The sequence below is a fragment of the Haliotis asinina genome, chromosome 3 (genome assembly GCF_037392515.1).
Source record: "Haliotis asinina isolate JCU_RB_2024 chromosome 3, JCU_Hal_asi_v2, whole genome shotgun sequence".
NCBI classification, from domain to species: Eukaryota; Metazoa; Mollusca; class Gastropoda; order Lepetellida; family Haliotidae; genus Haliotis; species Haliotis asinina.
The window spans coordinates 5,570,764-5,596,226 of record NC_090282.1 but is presented as its reverse complement, the minus strand read 5'-3'; the positions used below and the strand labels follow the sequence as shown (position 1 = coordinate 5,596,226).

Here is a 25,463-nt window from a genome sequence, read left to right as displayed (position 1 = left end):
AACCCTTAAAGATTTATTCTTGTTTGCTTCCTGCCTCTGGGAATGCCAATAAAACATGAAATACAGAATTAAAACTTGACTTTAACAGGTAGGTGTAAAGGTACTACAAATGTATAAACAACATAATATTCGTAGCATCTTCCACAAAAATAACTGATAAACGTCAAAAGATATCTGCTGCAATATGAGGTTATGTTTGTGAATAAAAGTAACCATTGACGTTTGTTAAAAATAGTGGAGTCAACAAACATGAAACATGGCAAAATATAACTTGATGGATCAGTAGTTTTGAAATATCACAGGAAGGAGAAAGGACACACACATCGGAAGCAGTTGTATCTCAGTACCTTTTCCACAACTGACATATACTATGCTGACTTTACAATATGTGCAGACAGCTTGAGTCCATTCTCTTCCTACATCTATGCAACTGTGTACCCTTTCCCAAACTCACATCTACAATACTGACATTGACAATCTTCTATTGCTCTTTGGCAGTGTGAATGATAAAACATGATACGTACATAACATACATTAACACTTTGGTTATAATGTCTTGTTCCATTCTTACCTGGACCAGAACATGTAGTTATTGCAAAAATGAGTTATGCTTACTTACCACTTGTTTACAATCAGTCATTTAACAGTATTAGAGAAGAAATAGGTGCCTATCACTATACAGTGGTGAGTGTTCATCTTCATTAAAACAGTATTCAATACAAACAATACCCCTAATATGCACACTACTTTCTTACATGTGTGCATTATAGCCACTTCAAAGGTCGAGCTAAGTGTCATGACAATCAGTTATTTCTATGTCAAACACACATTCATTCTCCATTTAAATCAATTCTTACAACTGAAAATGACAATGAAGGGTGATTTGAGATTCATATGTATAAATAATCAGTCGTCCATAGACACTTGGCAGTGAGTTCAATCACAGCATGTATCAGAGTGAAGCTGCCCTTCTCCTCTTACACCGGGCATATAATGTTAAGATGGATGCAAGGCTTGTCGTCCCAGATGTAGTGGCAGCAGGAATTACAATCTATCTCAGCCTTGTAATATTTTACTCTGAAGGTTGGTGGTTTGCTTGAGGCTCCTGTCATTAGAAGTGAGAGATAGAAGACATTATGCTATAACGCAGCACAACTGCAACATAAAAAGGGTTCCATGATGTACATTGTACCCAAGCTGGAAAACAAACCTATTCCTTTGGCATGATGAGAATGCTTAATCCACACATGGAACATATTGTAGTATGTGTAGACATCTACCTCGGCCTCACTGATAACTGTCGGACCAACATGTGACCCCATCATTGTACATGTATGTCTTTTCATGATACTCTGAAGAAGAAGCAAAGGGCTTGTGACCACAACTGTAGCATGAGTAGGCAGGAGTTACAACAGCCCTCTCGATACCTACTCTGAAGTGGCCAGAGTCATTGTACATGCAGACATCTACCTCAGGTCCCTAATATCTACTCTGCTTGAAGGACAGACAGCTTGTGACTGAGCCATTGTACGTCTTTCCCTGATACTCTGAAGGAAGGATGGAGGGGCTGTGACCCCAGCTGTAGTACGTATAGACGGTTTACGATCTACTCATGACTACTCTGAAGGCGGGGCGGAGGGCTTGTGGCCCCAGTCATAGTACGTATACATGGGAGCATATCTGCTGTCACCCTGCAGGTGCTCACTCTCCCCTTCCTCCTTGATGTCGACCTTCCCAAACACACACTCTCCATATGATGGTGGGGCTGAAACAGGCAGCATTTCACAATGATAATCACAACTCATCCAACATGGATCAGGTGAAAACTAAAACATGCAGAGGTAGCTGTACGTTTGAAAGTCAGCAATCATTAGGTGCTCCTTCAATCTACAATTATAACTTAATCTCTAATCAGTGTTTGAAAAATGTTGCTGGCCCCAAATAGGTAACAGAGAAAAGGTAAAATAATGTAATTAATGTGTGACAGGGTGTTTAAGGTTTATCTTTCTCTGAATACTTGCGACAGGACTAGTGACTGGGGATAAAGTTATGAATGCTTGTTGTCTGGGGTTAGCATATGGCACTCAGGACAATGGTTGCCTGACCATTGGTCCAGAGTGAAAGATCTACTGAGAAGAGAGAGGAGGAAGCATGAGAATTTAGGGCAAAGACAGTGTGTGTGAGAACAGACAGAGAGAGAGAGAAGTTAAACTGTGAGGTTGCCCTATGTGTCTCATTCATTCACGTTACTGAATACAAAATGAACTGGATACACTCATGTGTGCTATGTTTTTAGACCCACCCCACTTGGTCACAAATGAATTACTTATAGTGAGGTAAACGTAAAAATGTGCAAAAGCAAATTTATAAGTATACGAGTAAAATCGCCCCTCGGGATTACACTGTCTACCAAAACCTCGGAGGCGTGTTTTCTCTATCATATATACTGCCAGTGATAGGTAATTACAATGTAGATGATCATTTAATGAAGCTATATAACAATAACTGAAGCGCGCGTAAAATCAATGTAATGACAGTAACTATAATCAGGTAATTTAACTCGTCCACCTTCGTCAGTCCGGTGGCCGTGCGGTAGAGTGTCTGCCTATGGATGAGAGAATTGCGGTTCCAATCCCGCGTCGGAAAACCTTTGTATTCTGACTATACTCTTGTACGATACTTTGATTTCAAACACCCATGGGTCACTTGAACCTTGATGTTCATATAAAGTTAGGGATGTTAAACCCTGGGAAGTGGTCTTACTCCAAAACAAAAACCTCAAATGCGGTTATTCTGGGAAAACAAAAGCTGACCTAAAGTACAGTGAGAAGCACACTTCAGGTTTACATGACATGGTGGCCGCTTGATTCATTTAGTTTCAATGCCATCTGAATCAGAAAGTCAGAATCAATCTGAGTGTCTTCGGCAAGAATGTTCTCAACATGTTCTTCTTGCAATGTACACATGGGATTTATAACTCTCCCTGTCACATTTAGTGTTAAACCATGAATAGACTGATCTGTAAAGTTATGGTTTGATTGATCATGAACTATACATGCATATGTCTTCCAGCAGCCGCAGTTTTTGAAATATTTCCTGTTGTCAATGACGTGGTCGAATATATACCCTTGGAAACTGTACTGGCCCACAGGGCTGGCTATGAAATAAAGTTGTAAGCACGCATGTAACTAGCATGCAACGGGCTGCTATATCATACACTGCTCTTGCCCATTCACTCCATCTTTCTGGACACTGAATCTGATTCCCAGTCATCAGTACTTGTAACTGACATGAGGACCAAACTTGATCGGAAATAAAACAAAATGTATAACTACACTGGGCCTGATGAGCTGAGGGGTATCTTGGTTACGCGTTTCGTTCTCATGCTGTGATGTCATGGCGGCACAGCTGTCATTGATGGACTCCCCGTAGGAGCATTGTGGCGTGGACTGGCCGTATTATCGGGTTGATTGATTAAGCTTTTTTAAGCTCCCCTTGTTTGCGGGTGTGATTCCGATTTGAATTGTTGTGATAACAGAGTAAATTTTGTGGCTGTATTGTCAGCAGTCTGACTTCTGTTTAAAATTAAGGTATTTGTAATTGGGATTTATTTACAATTCTACCATGACTCAAGAAAATACTGGATTCTGCATACTGCATTAATTCTGTATTGACGATATCTGATTTTAGGCCGTTTCACCGCGCATTAACAAGTCTTATTGTGCAAACTACTTCCATTTGACAACAATGATGGCGGGTCATAACAACAACTCCATGGATTTTGACGCTGACTGGGAATTCGCCACATTTGCAGTTCGAAATTTTTGGGTTGAATGCGTCTGATTTCACGACGCTTCACTATGCACAACATTGCCGCACTACTTCAGCTTGACCACCAACATGACTGATATTAACACAACAGAAGTGATGGAAATGCTGATAAAACACATATATTCAAACTAAAAAAAATATAATTATACGATATTGCCTTCACAATTATCACAGGAACCCGATATCGCACTGTAGACCATAGACCTACACACACGTCATATATATTAATAGAGTAAAGGAGCAGCAGCTGCCATATTGGATTGTCGTGCAGACATCGACTAGCTCCGATTTCAAGCTGAAATGTACGCTAAGAATTCGGTGACATTCAAAACTATGCACACGTACCGCACACGTATACATGTTTCCATAACATCCTGCCTAATTTCCACGACATAACACCCATGTTATTAACTTTATTAATTAATACGTCCTCAAACTCGAAAATGAAACCATAACACCTCTGGAGTGAAAGTTCCGCTCTCGCAGCCTCTCGCTTGATCGCTGAACCGATGTATTTACAGTATCGGTAAACAAGACGGCATTGAGTGAGTGAGTGTCTGCTGTGTGGAGGGCTAGGTGCCGTGTTTGTCCATAAGGATCGTGACTGATAGTATCAGAAATAAAGAATAGGTAAGGCGAAAGGAACATTTCAGCTTACAATCCTGTCACAAAGTCCTTGCGGGTGGAACATACTGAGCTCAAATATCCACTTTAATTAGAGATCTTCTTTTTTTCGTGATTGTCTCAAGAGTCCGGATTGTCTTTGAGTTGGGTTATGATTTGGAATTGAAGATCATTTTGCCATGATGTTCCCAATTAAAGTGAAGTGCGACAGGTTTGTCGCGCTTGTGCGTGGTGTCAGCATAGTGTTCTGTTAATCGATTCTGAAACATCTTTTGGTCTCACCTACATATTGTTTCTTGCAGCGTTTGCAAGTGAGGAGGTATACTACATTATGGGATTGGCAAATGTAGCTTCCTGTTTTGACGGCCTTTTTGGTTACGGAACCGGTGAAAGTGTCACTGTTGCTTAATACTTTGCAGATTTTGCAATTCGCTTTGTTGCGCGTATCGTCGGCGAAGCTGACTGTCTGTTCACCGCTTTGTCGTAGTTGTCTGGGATAGGTCAAGCGGCTTACGAGTGCGTGTCGGTGGGTTTGCCATAAAGTGTGAACTCCCGTTTGTGGAGGTCTTTATTGTATGAGACCTAGGTGTTAAGAAATGCGACTTTGTTTCTTGAAAATCCAGCCGTGAATTTAATGATGCGATGTGCGCTATTGAGATAATCCAGAAATGAGTTTAGGCATGTTTGTCCTAGTGTCCATATCATAAAAATGTCTTCGATGAACCTCCGGTAGAGGTGAGCTTTGTCTGGGTGTGGGGCTAAAAGTTTATTTTCAAATTCGCCCATGAAGATGTTTGCATAAGAGGGCGCAAGTTTAGTGCCCACTGCGGTGCACCCGATTTTTGGAGGTAGTAAGTGCCATTGAAAACGAAACTATTTTGTCTACGACCGTTTTGAGCAAACTGAAGATGCCAGTGGGGTGATTTGCCAGTCGGGTTTGAATCGTCTAATCGCCTGGGCTACAGCTCAAGGCAGTCGCCATTGGGGATGTTGGTATACGGACGTGACGTCCATGGTGACCAGGAGTATGCCAGGTTCGTGGGGAAGGGTAGTGGAATCTAACCGTTGGATAAAGTGGGTGGTATCTCTGATGTAACGGTCATAATATTTGACGAAGACTTTGATGTGTTCGTCTACTAGACTGATGATTTTCTCAGCCGGAGTGTTGTTACCACTGATGATGGGACGGCTGGGAACTTTCCCGGGGTTAAGGCACTTGTGGACTTTGGGTAGGAGATTGAATCTGCCTGCTCGGCAGTCACTGGGGAAGGGGCCCAAGAAAACGTTGTGTGACATTTCGTCCTTTAAGTAGAGGTTTGCGAGGTCTCTACTGATTTCTGCGCTAAATGATTCGGTGGGGTCATGGTGTATACGTAACTTGCAATAAAACTGAATGTCGGCAAGTTATCTTTCGGATTCGCGATGAAGTCTTTAGTTTTGGATTACGACAGCCGAGCTTTTGTCGGCTTTTTTAATGATGATTTCATTGTTGATTTTAAGCAGTTCTATGGCAGAGAATTCGTTGCCGGTGAGATAAAATCTAATTTCATCGAAACGAAAATAAATAATCTGTAATTTTGCCCTAATGACGGCTAGAGTATTAACAGTTCACACTGCTTACATCTATCGATACGAATCAGGGAAGTATATACACACAAGCAAAAGAATCTCAGCCAGTTAAATCATGTTTTAGTTTAAATCGAAAATATCTTAAGGAAACAATTGTACAAAGAATACTTCTATACTTCTCGAATAAAATAACTGCGTGTTATTTCATGTTCTGCCATTGTTTTAATGCAAAAAGATAAAAACATGATTTGTGGTGTTTTCACTGTTGACTGTTGACAGTATTATCGCAATCTGTATGATTACACTGTAGGCATCATGATATGCCCTTCAAGAGATGTAGCATCAAATGTCAGTTCACAAATTCAGCATCATGTGCATCCACCACTGACTTTCATGCATGCTTGACGACGATATAGAGACAACACTAGGTGATTGAAGAAAGCTTGGGGAATGTTGTTACATGTCTGGCGGACTCTGGGCTTCATAACAACGTGGCTCTATTTCATCCCCAGCATGCATGAATGTGGACAGATCTGGAGAAACAGATTACCAGGAGAGTACCGGAATGTTCTGGTGTGTCACAACATGACTGACATGTGGATGGATACTATGTAGCTGAGTAGTTATGTTATGGTTCTGTCCTTGAATGCACGAGAGGCCCAATGATCTCATATACATCATCTGTAAAATATGGTCTAAAACTGGAGCTACCTATTCCTTCCCATTGATGACCTGCAACTAAAGGTTTTGTGGCAAGTGCTGTTTTCATGTTTGATGTAATTCTACTCACGTAAATTTGGCCAATCTTTCAGCATTCCTGGAGGATAGGATGGGGATAGAGACTCTCCTGGAGGATAGGCTCCTGTTGGAGGTGGGTATGGTCCTGGCTGGGGGGCTCCTGCACCAGGAGGGGGATATGCTCCTGCCACTGGCTGGGGGTAAGCTCCTGCACCAGGTGGAGGGTAGGCTCCACCAGCCATTCCAGGATTTGGCATGATGATAGGGGCTCCTACAGGAGGGGCCATCGGTGGATGCTGAGCAAGAACACTTTGCAGAGGGATGGTGCCAATTATTACTTGTAGTGGGACCTTAAGGTCAAAGCTAGGTCCTGATGGGGTCACTTCGAGCTGTAAAGAGCACACATAACAGAGATGTGAAACAAGGGAGAACCAGCTATAACCCCAAAAGATATGCATGATGACCTTCATTCTGTAAATATGAGAAGTAACTACATTTACAAGTGTACAGGAAGACGAACAGAAAGTAGTATAAAGTAATGTTCAAGATCACTGTTGGACAAACTGTCATTAAGAAATTGTTGTATAAATATCCACAACAAAACCATGTCTATACAGTCTATAAGAAAATAGGTCTGGGCCTCACAATCATGTGATCAACAGCATGAGCATCAATCTATGCATCTAGTCTTGTTCGGATGTGGAATGATTCAGTGAATACTGGTATGTTCATGTGAGTATCCCACCTGCACAACATATCTGATGTCAATGATGTTGCAGCCAGAAAGAAACGATGGCGGCACAGGAGGAATGACCAACTGGTCACCATTCCAGTAATCATGTCCGCCCTCTTCGATCTCCCCATGCTTCAGACTGGCAATCACACGACTTGAGGTTCTTGTTTTGGTGGTAGCATGGAACATTGTCACCTGCAGCCAAGGGTAAAGAGTCAATATGGTAAGAAACGGCAACATAAATGTAAAGCATGACCCTCTAACATAAAAAATTATACCGGTATCTCACATTTATTCACACAGCATAATAAAACACAGAAATACATGCAATGACACTGAAAATTGCAAACAATAAACTAAACTCTTGCGCCTAGAACTATCAAACTCACCATTGTAAATTTCACAGATGATGACTTTATTCTCCTGTTTGACTGGTTGTCAATTTCAGCCTTCAGGACGATGGCTTCCCCTGGAACATAGCCTTGTCTGTCAATGGTGAAGATGGCAGAGATTGGTCCTGATGCACAACACAGGCAGCATAATGTCTTTGAATTGGCACCTTGAGCTGGTATCTACAAGAGATCAAATCTGTATCTGTTAACCAACACACTGATCTCCACACTGAACAAACTCTTCATTGCTCCGTTGGTATGTGTTGATGATAATGTTCAAGGTTTAAACATTGATGTTCAAAGTTTAAACATTAGTGGTCCACCACTGAGTGTAGGTTGACCTGATAATATACAGTTTGTGCTCTTTATGCTGCGATGAACAAATTTCCAGAGATTTCACTGCTTCACTACTTTAGGAAAACCACAAGCATACGCTTCAAGTGCATGATCATCAGATCCTCACGAGGAGGACTCTACATAACATACATGTATTGCGCCACACAAGATAAGACCAGTATGATTTCAGTAGCCTCCAGATGTCCTTGTTCAGACACAAATTACACAGAAATGTAGAATATTTAATTTCCTATCCGTTGGCATAAATATAACTGTGACTACCTAAGGGGTTTGAGAAAAAGACACTGCACAATGTTGTCCAAAATTTTTGTATGGGATAAAAAACAGTAAATTTCTCTGTTTTCTATCGTGCACCAATAAAAGCACTCTGCTACAATTTTTTAATTTGTCATCATTACAGAAAGAGTGAGCAAACAAATTACTGCTTGATATCTGAACGACATAAGTGTATATGAAATGTATTTATGTGCTACTGCATAACGTCATACGCACATAATCAAAAATGACCCGCAATAAATTTCAAAAATCCATTTTCTTCTATGACGTCAAAGTTCTGCATGATTTTGCGTCAGTCATGGCTTCACGCTTCACTAAAAGTTCGACAGTTTCTTATGAATTATCAAATGATTGCATTGTATCTATTTTTAATTTGCTATTACCTGCTATGATATTCTTCCCCTGATTATTCTAATCGTATTTAGCCATTGTAAGCAATGATTACACAGCTGGATGTTGGAAAATTTCTGAAAATGTTACGCAGTGTAAAATCAGAATTTTTCGCTGTTTACATTTAAAACAAGCACAGTCTTTCGAGCACAACATTTGTTTTCATACCCAGTGTCTTTCGTTTTGTGTTATCTAGTCAGTTGGTATTGGTGACAAAGACCATTAGTAATTTGATTCTAAGATGTTTGGAGAATTCAATAATGCATTTGTTGCAGCTGACTATGAAATATACGTGATGTAACAGGCGTCTCAAGACCAGCCTTCTCGATACGTGATTTTGTAAACACTATCCAATATGGCAAAATGCTCACTTCAGCATTTTCAAAAATATCCCAACCGATTCTGGGTTCATCGGCGACGTTTCAGAATTATCATTACTGGTTACATGAAAACTTAATATCAGTGATCATTAATATGTTATTTTTAGAAATTCAATACTCACAGTATTTATGCGATTTTCACATTTCTAAACACAGCAAATAATGCTCGAAATCGTGATTTTGTATACTGTGAAAAATGGTGACATTTACGATGAAGTCTATTTTGAAAGGCAATTTTAAGCACTTTAGCTTGGTCTGAGATAATAGTGGATGGTATCAAGAAACAGGGAATTTTCAACAGAATACAAAACTGTGAAGTATAATTACATATACGTATATATACGTGGTATATTTAGAATGGTATTGGACTTTAACGTGAGGGGTGAAGAGGAAGGACATATGTGTCCCTGTGGTATCCGGGAGGTTAAAGTACTAACCATCTTGATAGGCAATAATGTTCAAGCTACGTTCTGGTAGCCTGTTAATGCTAAATACAAATTTTATATGTAGTAAAATGTTAATCCAGGCATGTATGAACGTATTAAGTGGTGGCATAATGGCTAGCATACTTGCCTTGTGATCCAAGGTGCTAGAGTTCTAATCCAGCGCAATGCCAAAAACGTTTGCAAATTTAATCAATAAATACATAGCCTCGATTTCAGTATTTATGATCACATGACCTAACCCTTGCATAAAAACTTCATGCAAAGGCTGATTCCCGGTGTTACCCACATGGTCACTTGGCTGTCTGCAAACCTCTCTGTATGGCAACACAAATGTGAGTACGTTTCATTAGATACTGTATGCATTATATGACATTTGAATAGCATATATTGTAGGAACTATCATTTGGAATATTTTGACCATTATTAACTGTGTAATTTGATACAAAACTGAAGCATGTTACTGAAATGCATTGTCTGTCAATATTCAAGTGTTGTATGTAACAATTTTTAACTGTTTTATTTGATAGTCTTGAAATCCCATATTTGAACATTCAAAAAGGCTAGATCTAAATGCTTAAATTAATGTTTTAGCTAAAAGAATCATTTTGTTTCTTTTAGTTTCTTAAACCTCATTGATGGATTGTCAACGATAATTGTTAACACCTACTGAGAGCGTTTCAATAAATCCCTGTTGATGTGAGTGCTTAGACTTGTGTTCTTGCATCTACATAGGCTGTACTTAACATTCAGGACCATGCATTAAGTTACAGTATTACCACAGTACAGGTGATGGACCTAAGATTGATTGACCAGACCACATAATCAGAACACTATTTACCTGTATAAATAAAAGAAATGAAGTGAGCTTGCATTCATATCAGGGTTGGTCTGCTCACAATGGCTTACCATAGCATTTGGATCCCGGTTGAGGTCCAGCAAACAAATCACTGTGAATGCCCTTTTTGTTTTGTGATCAAACTTCCATGGTTTATCAATGATGCCTTTAGCCGTGTATCGAACATGTCCATGTTCTCCTTCAAAGGATGATGGCAGTTCTGGTGGGAGTTGAAACACAAATGGGAAAGTGTGGCGACCAGCAGGCAGATGGATGTCATCCCCCGACTGCTGCTTCCCTACAAGGAACAGATGTAGAGAGTGCAGAGATCACAAGAGCATTGTGTTCTTTGCTTTTGTCTTGCTTTTAGTAACTTATCGATGATCAGGGTGAAACTTAATGGTACAATACTCCAAGCACTGCACTGAGTCAGCTGTGAGGGCAAGTTACTACTAAACTCATCATAAACATTTATAAAGAAAGCTTGTGGTTGTAGTGAAATGCCACAGCTATATTAATCAGCTTGGCTCAGTAAGACTGAATTGATGCATGCATGGAAAAAAATGATATTGGAACTTGTTTCATGCATGCCACAACACAACATGCATAAGTTGAGGACCATTTGTCCCTATTTCCATAAAGAACAATACAACCAACGCTTGTAGATGGCCGCCATGTTGTCATGGTTACATGAACCAGACATAGATCTGTCAATGAGAGATGACAAGGGGCACTGCCTTCCCAGTGTTATTTCAGGAAGTGAATTTGGTTTTAGGTTGCTTTTAGCACTTGTTGATCAGGGTGAAACTCAGTGGTACAATGCTCCAAGCAGTGCATCATGTCAGCTGTGACAGACAAAAAGTCACAGAAACACAACACTATTTTACAATTTGGCAACTTTAGATAGGCTAGTGGTGATGACATTTCAAGGGACTGCGTAGACACCTGACTGGATAAAAAGCCTGCAAAGGGAGGATAATATAATCATCGGGCCAAGCTGTAGATGTATCCAGGGTTTAGTGGAGATTTTTCTCAACATATACCCTGGAGATATTGGGGATGGTACAATATATATGTACATATGTTGAATGTGTAGAGAAATGAAAATAAAACCCACATTTAAATAAAGTCTCAGTCAGTACAATATTCCGTAGCATGCTGTATTCCATACAGTGAACATGTCAAATTTGCAATCAAACATCACTATACAAAATTATTTACCTTTTCAGTTCAAATTTGTCTCTTCCAAGCATTGTATTATATGCAAGGGATTAAGATTATTGTGTGTATCTGTCTCTTATACAGAGCCGGAAATAGCAATCAGCTGTGCACACGTTTACCAGCGATCTTGTTAAAACAAACTGAATAACATAGCAGGATGAATCTTGACCCAGTGATCAGTAAAACATAATACCTAAACTATATTGTTTTACCAAGAGAAATATATCATAGCATTGTGTAATTTTACTTGGAGGATTTGCTCTAAAACTATTCACTAAGGCAAACTTATATGGACCCTCATGATTATGGAAAGAGCATGTTGTATGCACATGGAATGAGATAAAATACACATCTAAATATTTATTTGCACCATTTGCGGCAGCGGGTGCACTGCAATATATTTTGAGGAGGACTGTTACGTACGTCTACCAGCCAGCAGTATGTCCTCTTTGAAGTACCTCTCGCTGGCAGAGTAGTCAACAGTTCTTGTCTGCTGGTCATCCCCAGATCCAGTGGTTTCAGTCTCTGTCCAGTGCACATAACCTATACCTTCAACTTGAAGATGAATGCCTGAAACAATATTAATGAACATGGTTTGAATTTACACTTAGAATTCTGGCTTATTGCTATGGTTGTATGCACAGGGGCTTTTACTGCTGAAAATAATGCGCCCTTGGTCCAACAAGCCTACACGTATATCCATATACATAGAAAGAAGGAACCTTCTTTCTATGTATATGGATATCCGTGTAGGCTTGTTGGACCCTGGGCGTATTATTTTCAGCAACACAAGCCCCAGTGGTTGTATGCACATATAGACTAACATTAACTAATGTCATCATTAAACCCTAATGATACATTAACTAATGTCAGCATTAAACCCTAATGATACATTAACTAATGTCAGCATTAAACCCTAATGATACATTAAATCCCTAAGGCATCAATGGTTAATGGCATTGGTTAAAACGGTTGTGTCAAACACTTATCTTGCATCATTATCTAATGTCTTAATGTAAATATTTTCATTAAATTTAGGGATTCACCTAAATATTTCTCACAATTACCAAATTAAATACTTAAGCATTACTCTTGGTCGTTTGTCAAAACGTCATCTTTATGGCTAAACCTTGGAACATAAACAAATATTTCAACAGCTGTGAAGAAAAACATCTCAATAATTCTTAAATGTTGCAGATAAACCTAGAACAGGCTGGGGTGTTTTAGAAAATACACAAACACGAATGCCAAAGTGAGCTTTCTGCCATATTGGATACTGCAGTACTGTAGATTGTTTGCAAAATCAAGTTTTGCTAAGGCTAAGGCCGTATATTTCCAATTCAGTTCTGACACATGCATTGCTGAATTCCTCATACATATTACAATCAAATTCAAAATGGTCACGTTGTCACTTACACCAAGTGTTTAGAAAAAAAACGAAACATATTGGGTGTGTAAACAGAACGTTGCGCTCATAACACAGCGCTTGCTAGACTTGTAAACTAAACTAAAATCAGATTTTATACAGTGCATCATTTTCTCCATAGTAGTATATAAGATGGGGGTAAGAACATAGGTCTGCACTCAAAGCATGAACGTTCTACTGACATAGTTGGTTATAGGTCACACCAGCAGTCATAGCATGAGCGTTCTACTGGCATAGTTAGTTATAGGTCACACCAGCAGTCATAGCATGAGCATTCTACTGGCATAGTTAGTTGGCCATAGTTCATGCTAGTGCACATAGCATGAGTTCTCTCGGTAGCCCATTTTTCAAACAGTACAAGTTTGGTTCATTGTCTTTGATGTCAATTCAGTCAACCTGTTACAATTCCACGGACCATATGGGATTGGTGGCATGTTTCCTGCTGTCACTTGCCTGGTACAAGTACCTCAGGCTGATTGTATTTTCTGATCACCGAGCTGGTGTTGATGCTTCGGCAGTGACATATTTTATGCGGATGGCTTCGACTGTTTTTTTGCCCACAGGTCTGGTGACTTCGGTGTTGATGGCATCCACCACTTTTGCACGTGCGCGACCCATTCCATTTTTCCGTTTGGGGATGGGTTAAATCCTGCGCACACTAATGCAAGAACAGGTGTTCGGCTAAGGTGCAACTGAATCTCTTGATGACTTGGCTTCAGTGGGCTCTGGTCATGCTGTGCCTCCCCTGATCTAAGCGCTTAGCCAGCGACCAGCTCAATTTGCAAGACGGCACGCTCGGTCAAGCGACTGTGTTTTTAGATGCATTCGAAGGCTTTGGCGACCGTTTGAATTCTTGGTTTTCAGCGGTTTGGCTTCCTTGTCAACTGGTGATGTTGATGGTCAGGGCGTACTTGCAGATTTTATGTCTCACCCTGCCGTGCAGTAGAAACATGAGGCCAGCGTGATTGAAGCGATTTCGAGTCACAATGTTGAAAATGTTCCTGGGTATGGTCCGAGGTGCCAGCAGGTACACTAACCACAGAGCTTGTTTTCTAAGCTAGGCTTTGGCTTTCTCTTCTGAGATTTGAGCGCTTTGGCAAGTTCTGGCATGGCGGTTGCACCTTTCCCTTTTCCAGGCCAGACTCGTTATGAGTTTCCCAAGTTTATCCTCCTGGTGTGATTAGAAAAGTTTCATGTTGACATGCTGCCTTACATTCTCCATGGTTTTGCCATATACCGAGTTGTTCATCAGTTTGTAGAGGTTTTTCTCAGAGCTGCTCGTGGCTTGTTTTTGCAACTCAGTGTTCATTCTGATATAGGGCTCCATTCATGGACTTTGACCAAATTGCAGCACTCGGTGAATTTTGGTCAGCTTCATCTCCAATAACAGGTAGAACTGTGGGTTCCATTAGTGAACTGCACACTTGGTTTTATCCATCAAGATGGGCACCAGTTTTATAACAGACGCTAATTTATTGATTCCTAACAACTTTTGCTCATAAAGTGAAAAGCTCACTTGGTCAATCATGAGTCTTTCAGGAGCAAGCGGATGACTGTTGTGCAACTTCTGTAATTCAGAGTGGTACTCCAGATCGACTTTGAGTATGTAACCTTTGTTTGAATCCGGTGTGATGCTCATTATGTCAATCTCATCACCACATCATTCAAAACTTCCTGTTAGGCAATACTGACTCATAGATAATCCATTAGGAGTTTTAGTTTGACACCCGTTTTCTTCAAGAGTGCATCCCATGACAAACTGAGGCTGGTGTAGTACCACTCGGGGGCAAGTTCATACTGTTTTAAAGACGTCAGCGAGTAGGAACACGTCCATTCTCAAGTAGAGATTGTAATAATTGCCTACATTTTGGCAGTTGAGTTTGTCCCACACATTGTGGGTATGCTTGTGATTATCATGAGATGTTCAAGATGGCTAAGTCACTGTAAAAGCAGTCGATGGGAGGTAATTGTGTCTCCTAAAACTGTTGACCAATCGTTCATGTATTTCTAGTGGTACACGCCCTTTCTCAGCTGAGGTCAAGTCGCTGCAGTCGGGTACAGATTTGAGATGGTGAAGGTGTCATTGGCCTTCACTAAACTGTCAAGGGATGACAGGAGAAAATGGGTGGTGTCTAGCCAATATTCCTATACAGTCTGGATGTGAGGTTGCCTCTCGAGCCTAGACCCTTAAAACTTGCTCTGAGGTTATCAGCTGTCCCAGCGGTGTGATGGTACAGCATTGGACGTAAGATTCATTGAGTGGCGTTGAGGTGAGTTCCAGTTGGCCAAGCGTTGGAAACGTTTGCAAGTGAGGATCCACAAAGCTGGCCTGTGGCCAAGGCAAGCAAGCTGGATGCTAAACCTAGCAACACCTGATTGAGCACCACAGCCTTGAGACAGGGAGTTGGATGTTAATTTAAGTTTTTCATCTGAATTAAATCAGCACACTGATATCTGTTAATTTCTGAGGAGGTCTCTGTTCTGGGTCAGAAAGGTTTGAATGACTTCTTGTCTGCCATGTTCGGGGAGCTTTTTCTTCTCATCTTCACTAATGCCTACAGTCATTTTCAACACCAACACCTGACGAAATTCTTCGGTGGAGATTTCACTGTCCATTAGAGCTTTGGAAACATGATTGTTGATTGTGTTCAACTTGGCTTCAAGGCCTATTCTCGTCATACTTCAGCGCTTTCCATTGCAGACGTGAAATGATTTTAAGAACTACTCCTGCCAATACCGACACCCCGGTCGCTATTTCCATCCAGATGGGGACGGCTATGGTGGTCAATAACAACCCGACCCAGTCACCCTGATACCCATGCTGACCACCACGAGTATGGTGACATTCATTGCCCTTTCCACGTTCATACCTTTTACGCAATCTGAGTCACGCCTCACTCCAGTTGATGCTGGTAACGAAAACCATCCACAGTTTCGAGTGTTTGAGCGACTTCATCCAGTTCAGGAAATAATATTCAGTTGGTTTTCTGTCAATCTTTGATGAATATATTTTAAGGCTGATGAGGTACAAGTGTTTGGATTAAAAAATGTGGTGGAGTACACTGTTAGGTTCCAAAAACAACCCATCACCACCTCAAGGCTGGTGGAGGGGACTGTTCCTGGTTGAACATAAACATGACAATGTTGATTTTGATGGCAATATAAACATATGGCAACATATTTTTGAACACATGGAACCATGATTCTGGAACAGAACGGTACCAACTATCTGGTTCAGACCGATTGCATCCAACACCATGATACCTGGACCACCCCTCCATGGCCACGAGTCCCTTTCAACAATATACTCATTTGAAAACAGTTATTTAGGACTTCACCATATAATCACTCTGCTTTAGACTGTCGAAACATAGCATCGGCTTTTATGAGAAAAAAAGCAGTTCTCCATTGTTGATAGCACCAATTTCGATGTTGAGTTGCCAGCTGCAGTTGATTTTGATTGTGATGAGTGATGCAAACACTGACACACTGTTTTGGCACTGACGGGTGTGTTGTGTCCCAAAAGTCTGACATGCTCCTTCTGTCACTCCGGGGAAGTGCCCCTGCTGATGGTGGTGCACAATCTGTTGGTCTTGACAGTGTGATGTTACTGAAGGTCGCCCACCGTATGGACGGATGGATTTCAGTCCAGTTTGGGACTTGCTTTCATTGGCAGGGTTGTCACGATGTGCACATGCATTTTCATTTTCATTTTCATGAATGTCAAACAAACACATCTGCCTTTTAGGTGGGTTAGGTAGATATGTGTTAGCTAAGGGTGTTGGGGTGTTATACCCTTCTCCCTAGGCAATCTGTATTTCCTTCACTCTCGGTCTGGGGATGATGTAGCCAGATGGTATACTCAAGGATAAGTCCAGTATGGCATTCAAGTCCGTTTATTTTTGGAATGGTTTTCACAAAAAGTCCTAAGATATTCCTAGTTTTTCTTGTCTAAGCACAACCTCAGTTTACAACGTCCTGGAAGAACTTGTTGGTTTCTCGTATGACTTCTGATACTATAAGTTCATCTGAGCCATTCTCTCAATATACAGAGAGAACCTCTAAAGTCAATGGTGGGGCCCAGAAGTGCACACTACTCACCGGACAACTAACAAAATAGAAGTCATGACAATTTAGGCTCCTCACAACGAAATAATGTCCTACGTCATACAAAAATGATTCATATCCAATCTTAATAATTAGTAACTTTCATTAGTGCCTTTCTGAAACTTTGTTTGGTACCATCAAATTCTTCCAGTATAGAATGACTTTGTTAATGGGGCAATTTCTGTGGACTATTTGTTCCCTTTGTTATTGTTTTTTTCCCGTGAGTACCTGGATGATATCCCAGAATTTGTGACTGGTTCGTGACCTCTGCTGCACTGCCCGTATGTGCAATTGAGAGTTTAATTATGGACAGATCACCTAAGGTGAAGTCATTTTCACGTCATTACAAATGTATTATGAAAACAAATGAAACACTTTGAAGGTTAATCATCTGCCAGTGGTAGAAATGGTAAAAAACTATTAGGACGGAAAAATAAGAAAGCCAGTGTATGTCTTTATGTTTTGTCTCATGACCCTTATTAGTTTATCGTCATATTGAATGATTTTGAAAATTAACAAAAGAACATACAGTCTGCTTATACTTATGGTAAATTTCTAATATGACTGTAACATTTAAACATCATATAGATTGCCAATGTGGATCCTATTTCACACACGCCCTATGCGAGATCTAGTGTGTGTTTTCTGTCACATAGATTCTGCTGAATGCTACAACATAGATTCTGCTGAATGCTACAACAAATAAATCAAAACAAAATGCAAATAATGAACTTAAAACAGACTAATGTTATAGCAACAATGTCAGGCTACTACCTTGTTCAGGAATGTATCCATCAATATTGTTTCGAGTGAGTACTTTCTGTATATTTTGTTATCAACTAAGTAATAATTATTATTGGGTCACAACATTCAGTGTTTTGAATAATAATTATGATGGGTCACATTTCGTTTTAATAGATGGTCAACCCTTTTAGGAATCTGGTTTTCCGGAATTTATCTGCTCCTAGTTTTCTATGTGTTTACTTCCAGGAGACATATTCGAGGGCATTCTAGTGTTGACGATTGTCGTAAGTGCCCGAACTTTTGGGAAATGTATTTTAGTATATATAAAAAGACTGGTTGCGTGTTGAGGGCGACACTCATTCATATTAACTATAGGATACATCACTGCTAACGCTTGATCATCAAAACCCGTCAACGCCTGAACTTACATTATCTGCAGTCAGACCGATCGCTGTGTTTACATTCTGAATTGTTGATTAGCTCTCGCACTAAGACTTTGGTGAGTTTGCTATATTGTGTTTTGTGACCCACTAACTTAGATTTTGTCTCTCTTGAATTGTATTTGTAATCAGCAGTGTGAAATTGACTTGTGACTTTGTATACCTTGCTCTCGTTGCATAATAATACATAATTTGAACGTTTATGACTTGTCCTTGTTCTGTTTTGCTGGTTCTCAAAGGGATTTCTTACATCGTTTGTCACGGTAAATTCTTAGCCATAACAATATCCAGATAAACGACCAATATCCCATTCATCTGCAGCTGGTAAATAATCCTGCTCTATGTCGTGTGTCTTGCAACAATCTAATTTGCGAAAAAGTGACACATCGTTTCAGGTCTTTCACATTGGTGAAAACCTGATAAACCTCTCATTGATCACCCAAGATAGCACACCTGGCAACTAATTGTATGATGTCTGCCATTCTAAGTAATTTAGTAAACCAATAATGAGCAATCAATCAACCAATGCAATCGTGGATAATTCTTTGAAGGGAGGATGTTGTTTTTACACTTGCACTTTTTGACAGGGTGTAGTCAGTATAGATTAGTACATCTACACACACCGCCTTTTGACAAATCCGCTGTAGAGGATAAAAGTAATTAAACAATCAGTGTGTTATCGGTTAATCTTTTGATTAATGTTTGTTTTTGTAGCTCAGCTGATAAACCCTTACATGCACATATTACATAACATGTAATACATTTGCCACATCAGACCTTAATTAATAATGTTGAGTATTTACACTATACAGGAGAAATGCTAAATGGGAACCTTTGTCGAGTAATCTGTGTGGTGTCACCACTAGTTAAACCTGTTATTTAATTAACTGACCATCGAGTGAATGATGACAAATAACACGTGTAGGTTTATACCATCAAATCCGAGTTACAGCAAGGAAGATGTAATCTCTGTGATGCATGCAGCCTGAAAACACTTATGGGCCGAAACAGTTTTGAGGATACCAACGGAACTTCGTTGTTACATAAGAAATACATACAGGCATTTGCCGTGTACTTGGATAAATAGGTGTAACAAGTTTTTTTTATGCAAGAAAACTTGAAGATTTCTCTACCAATGGCAAAGTAGTTTTTAGTTTACAAATTCAAATAAATCAACTGTGTGTTTATATTATCATAGCTACCATAGCTACCAAAATTTAGGTATGGTTTTTGCTATGACAGCTGGGCCAACCCTCAAAACTATCTAAATATGAAGCTTTGCAATCTTTTGGACTTGTATGAAACATATGGCTTCCTACTACACTGCTGGAATATTATGTTCCATTCAGACAAGGAATACCACGGATATTTTTAAATACTGGTATATGATGGGCATCCAGCCTTCTGACTGCTCTGATGCGGAGCGAATGATGTTTCTCACCAACGGTCTAATTACGAAACTAAGCAGCAAATTGGTCAGCACCCGCTCCCTCAACTGTGACGAACAAAGGGACTGGGCTCCTGTCCACATAGCAGAATTTCTTCAGCCTAAAAAGTGAGGAGGCCGGATGTCCATGCTATTTATCATGTTATTGTTATTTAATAATATCCATAGTATTCCTTATCTGATTGTAACAAAATATCCCAGCAGTGTAGTTTTTTTTCTGATGCCTGGATGGTATAGTGACTGATCCAGTTTGATGCTATTTCTGTGTTTTTACCTCAATATTTAATCATGCCATGGGAAATTATGATGTCTACATACACGTAGCAAGCCATTTGTTTTATATAAGTCCAAAAGATTGCAAAGCTTTATATTTGGATACTTTTGAGAGTTGGCCCAGCTGTCATAGCAAACATCACGCATAAATTTTGGTAGCTACAACACTGGTTTATTATCTATGATAATAAACAAAACACACATTTGATTTATCTGAATTCGTAAACTAATAACAATGACCATTGGTAGAGAAATCTGAAAATTTTCTTACGTAAAAAAAATGATGAAGCCCATTTATTCAAATACACAGCAAATACCTATGTGCATTTCTTATATAACAATGAAGTTCCGTTGGTATCCCCAAAACAGTTTCGGCCCATAAGAGTTTTCAGGCTGCATACCATCTTCCTTGCTGTAACTCGCGTTTGATGGTATAAACCTACACGTGTTATTTGTATCATTCACTTGATGGTCAGTTAATGAATTTATAACAGGTATAAATAGTGGTAACACCACTAAAATTACTCAACATAGGTTCCCATTTGGCATTTCTCCTGTCTGGAGTAAATACTTAATATTATAAATTAAGGTCTGTAGTAGCCAATGTATTGCATGTTATGTAATATGTGCATGTAAGTGATGCCAGAGGGTTTATCTGTAAATTCAGCAATATATTGACTCACTCACATGACACATCCTCTCGTGGCCACTGCCTGTAGTCAACTGCTTGTCCCCTTCAATAAGTCTAGTCCACTCAGTCCAGTCAAAGCCAATCAGTTTCCAAGCCCATCTATTGTGTTTGTATTACAGCCCAGGTGCTATCATGTGAGTTGCACTCTAATTGCCTCAGCATCAAACTTAACTTGTCTCATTATCAGCTGAGTTACAAATGCAAACATTGATCAAATGATTAACCGATAACACACTGATTGATTAATTACTTCCACAGCTGATTTGTCAGAAAGGCAGTGTTTACGAGTGTAGATTTACGTAATCTATACTGAATACACCCTGTTGTAAAGTACAAGTGTAAAAACAACATCCTTCCTACAAAGAATTAACCGCCACTGCCTTGATTGATTGATTGTTGCTCATTATTGGCTAACTAATGGCGGATATCATACCGTTAGTTGCCAGGTGTGCTGTTCTGGGTGACCAGTGAGATTATGTATACACCAGTGTGAAAAATTTCCAAACGATGTGTCACTTTTTCGCATATTAGACTGTTGAAAGACACAAGACCTAGAGCAGGATTATTTAGCAGCTGCAGATGAATGGAATATCGTTCTTTTATGTGGATATTGATGGATACATTCCTGAACGAGGTAACAGCCTGACATTGTAGGTTTAACTTTCCACTGTCTTAAATCTAACATTTGCATTTTGTTTTAATTTATTTCTTGTAGCATTCAGCAGAATCTGTATTACAGAAAACATGCACTAAATCGTGAATAGGGTGCTTGTGAAATATGATTCACGTTGGAAATCAATACAATGTTTAGATATTAAAATCATGTAAGAAATTCACTGTAAGTATAAGCAGACCGTGTGGCTTTTTTTTCAATTAATTTTCCAAATGCATTCAAATGTGACAAGGAACTAATTAGGTTTATAAGACAAAATTTAAAGTCGTACACTGACTTTGTTATTTTTCAGTCCTAACGGTTTTTTTATAACACTGGCAGATGAGTAAACTTCAAGGTGTTTGATTTGTTTTCATAATAACGAAGTAAAATGACTTCATCTTTGTTGATCAGTCTACACATAAACTATCAATTGTGCATATGGGAGGCACAGCAGAGATAACGAACCAGTCACGAATTCTGGGATATCATCCGAGTACACACGGGAGAAAAACAATAACAAAAACCACCAGTCCACGGGAATTGCTCTGCATCAGTGCCCCTTTAATTTTTTATGGAAAATTTTCAACTCTAAAATGTCCTGGTTATACATGCCTTTTTCATCAGAAAAGAGTCTGCTGTTGGTATTAACTGTCAATTTGGATTGAAAAACATGTAAACAAAACAATAAGATCAGAATGAAAACAACATTTTATTGCATTTGGTTTTGAAAAGCATCATTTCTCTTGTGGTTCAGTATACATATATTAGATCTTAAAATCGACTTGTCGGATCTCCCACAAACGTGTATCATCTCCCATAGACTATCCAGTCTCCTACCGATTTGCCCCTGATCTCTCACCAACTTATCCAATTACCAACTTATCCGATCTCCAATCAATTTGCTGTAACTCCCATCAACTTGTTGTATTAGTTTATATACAATAATGGAACCCTTAAGCACCAAATTATTCATGGTCTTTCTGAATAAATAAACATATGATCTGAATAACCATGGAAGCGAGGACATACTGCCCTATAGCCACAAACAAAAAAATATGAAACAGAAAAAAAAATCTGTGATTCTACATGAATTGAAGTGATTTTGCATAAATCAAAATAGTCAAAATCAAAACTGAACTGTGAACCACATACAATCATATAGACCTGTACACATACAGATATTTAGGGAGTAATTCTCGGCATAAATTGTCAAACCGTCACCTCTTACCACTCATCAAGATCCATAATTATCAAAAGAAATTTAGGAATTAATAATACATATAGTGATTGATAAAACATTTAACAGTATGACAGTTCCAGTATTGTGATAAAATCTATTGAACCTGATGTAGCAAGATTATCAAAGGTACACAGACTTCATTTGGCAAATGATTTACAAGAATTTAAGGTGACCTACGTCTCATGGTGTGTTTAGGACTTCCTCTGGAAAATACCTGCATGACAAAAGCAAAACAGCACTGGACTAATGTAATTCGTCTGCAGGATAATATACAACCATAACTTCAATCTCCTAATTGGCTAAATTATAAGGAATTGTTTAGGATTTGGTCTGGATTTAACAGAATATTGGGACAATAAGGACGGATCAGAATATAAGTATGAACAATTTCTTTATTGTGATAGGAGCATCATTTCAGCATAGTTTCTTACGTGGGAAAGAAACTTTCAAAATTTGTTACTAGACAGCAGAACTTGTGAATGGACAATAATCAGTGGCCCTGTCTGTTCTTCACTGGTCCAAAATGTCATTTGAAGATTTACTTAACAATCAATACAAAATCCACTTGCCCACTGGATCGCTACAAACTTGTCATTTAGTGGTCCTGAGTAATTTTTACTAGCTAAGGACAACAAGAACAGCATGAATTTTGCACACTGGGCATAGAAACAAGGGAAGTTTACATATGACCTGCTGAAATAAGGCTCCTACATCATGTTGAAACAAGACATGATAATATTTCTCTTGATAAAAAAGTTCTGAATGTTAAAAAGTCTTATTGATAGACATTTTTCTTTACAATGTCGCTCACGACCAATGAAGGTCCCAAGGTAGAAAAGGCCTTCAGCAACCCAATGCTTGCCATAAAAGGCGACTGTGCTTGTCGTAAGAGGCGACTAATGGGATCGGGTAGTCAGGCTTGCTGACTTGGTAGACACCTGTCATCGTTCCCAACTGCACAGATCGATGCTCATGTTTTTGATCACTGGATTGTCTGGTCCAGACTCGATTATTTACAGACCGCCGCCATAGAGCTGGAATATTGCTGAGTGCGGCGTAAAACTAAACTCACTCACTACAATGCCGCTCACAACATCTGATTTGTATTCATTGCCATGTCTAGACAGCTGATCAGCTATACATGCACCAAGCCCAACATCCCAATATATTACATTAGATCAATCCATTAGACTGTTTTGTGAGGCCATTTTGACTAGTGTCAATGGGGCTATTTTTCCATTTGGCCATTTGGACCTGTTCCCAGTGGGTATCACAAATTAGTAACTCGATTAGTATTGCCAATATAAATTAAATAAAAATTATGCGTTAGTTACTAATGTTATCCCATTATATATTACTTGACAAATCCTATGGTGTTAATTGTTGACATGCACAAGTGCGTGACAAAATGCATTTGTTAATATCTACTCAGTCTCGCATTCAAGCAGACGACAGTTCACTGATTGCGATGTCTTCAGTGCCGCTCGCTGATCACACTCAAACACGTTTCTCTCAACCATGTGTGTTGGGGAACAACAATGTAATATATTATTTTTCATACATCTCCCAACTTAAAGCGTAACGTAATCCAACAAATGCGAGTAACAAATGCACAGAGCAGTAGCACATCGCACATCGTACATCGTTACAACCCGGAATTATGGCTCACACGATACAGTCCCTTGGCCCCTTGTACATCAGACTGGACAGTTACAGAAAGTTGTTTGGATAACAAGATTTCACTTTTCTGAATGACATTATTAACCCTGTCCACAGGACTGTCTCATCAATACTGCGTCATGAAAAGCGCTAACTTGCGAACCTCCCTCATTCTAACTAAAACTTGTCAAGCGAAACGCAGAAAGTGACGAAGTAAGATAGCTCTATAATACCTCTCATTTTCATTTTGTCTGTCAGTTCCACCGTCACATGGCCCTGAACGGTCTGGCCAGCGTAGTATACTCCTTGCAAGTTGCTGAAGGACACGACAAACATGTTGAGTTTCCCCATGGTTGCGAAGAAACTGGCAGCAGCATCACCGAGTCCACATCGCCAGTTCACTCGCCCAGGTGAGGAATGGTTGATACAAAACAACGGTATGTGTTTCAGGGGATGCAACTCTTTCTGTCTCAGTGCGAATCCTCTAACTAGGCTGTATAGTAGACCTACACTGTTGTTTACTTGTAGCTAAAGCCATCTACTATAACATTTCGCGCTGATTTTACCTAAATCGGTCAATAAGTGTCGAGAATTATAATTATATATCTTTTATTATTGCTTTTGAACGCCTCATACATCAATATAAAATTAGAGTGATAACTATTCTGTTGAAATCAGTAGGAGACAACGAGCGGTAGATTTACATTGTGTTTTGGATTATTTGCTTAGGGTTGGGTAAATAAGATCCGGGAGTTGTGATGAAAGGCGATATGGGTTGGATACTCCTTATTGTTTAACAGTGGGTGTGTTATGTATTGTTTTTGATATTAATTAATGTGTTTTCGATTAAATGAGTGTGTGCTGTCGTGGTTTTTTTTGTGTGCTGTGAAAGTATATGCTGATAGTCGTGTGAAAAGCTGGAACCGACACCTGAGGGCAAGGCTGAACGAACAGGGTTGCAAGAAGCAAGAGAAAAGCGTATGTGCACT

General features: G+C 39.5%; 1 protein-coding gene across 1 annotated transcript; it reads right to left on the bottom strand.

Moving 5' to 3' along the window:
- Positions 1-24,968, bottom strand: LOC137277352 (arrestin domain-containing protein 3-like). The gene is made up of 7 exons (XM_067809044.1): positions 24,708-24,968; positions 12,216-12,362; positions 10,643-10,869; positions 7,885-8,067; positions 7,508-7,690; positions 6,815-7,151; positions 1-1,765 (listed from the first exon to the last, which is right to left on the bottom strand). Exons 1-7 carry the CDS (start codon positions 24,823-24,825, stop codon positions 1,617-1,619), a joined length of 1,344 nt encoding a protein of 447 aa, XP_067665145.1. The 5' UTR covers positions 24,826-24,968; the 3' UTR covers positions 1-1,616.
- Positions 24,969-25,463: the final 495 nt, after the last annotated feature.

What these genes read in the sequence shown, in the direction of transcription:
- LOC137277352 (XM_067809044.1), bottom strand. Translation starts at nt 24,825, where the DNA reads ATGGGGAAACTCAACATGTTTGTCGTGTCCTTCAGCAACTTGCAAGGA. An exon ending in AGACAAAATGAAAATGAGAG is followed by an intron (nt 12,363 to 24,707) that starts GTATTATAGAGC and finishes ATATTGTTTCAG; the next exon opens with GCATTCATCTTCAAGTTGAA. An exon ending in CATACTGCTGGCTGGTAGAC is followed by an intron (nt 10,870 to 12,215) that starts GTACGTAACAGT and finishes TGTTCCTTGTAG; the next exon opens with GGAAGCAGCAGTCGGGGGAT.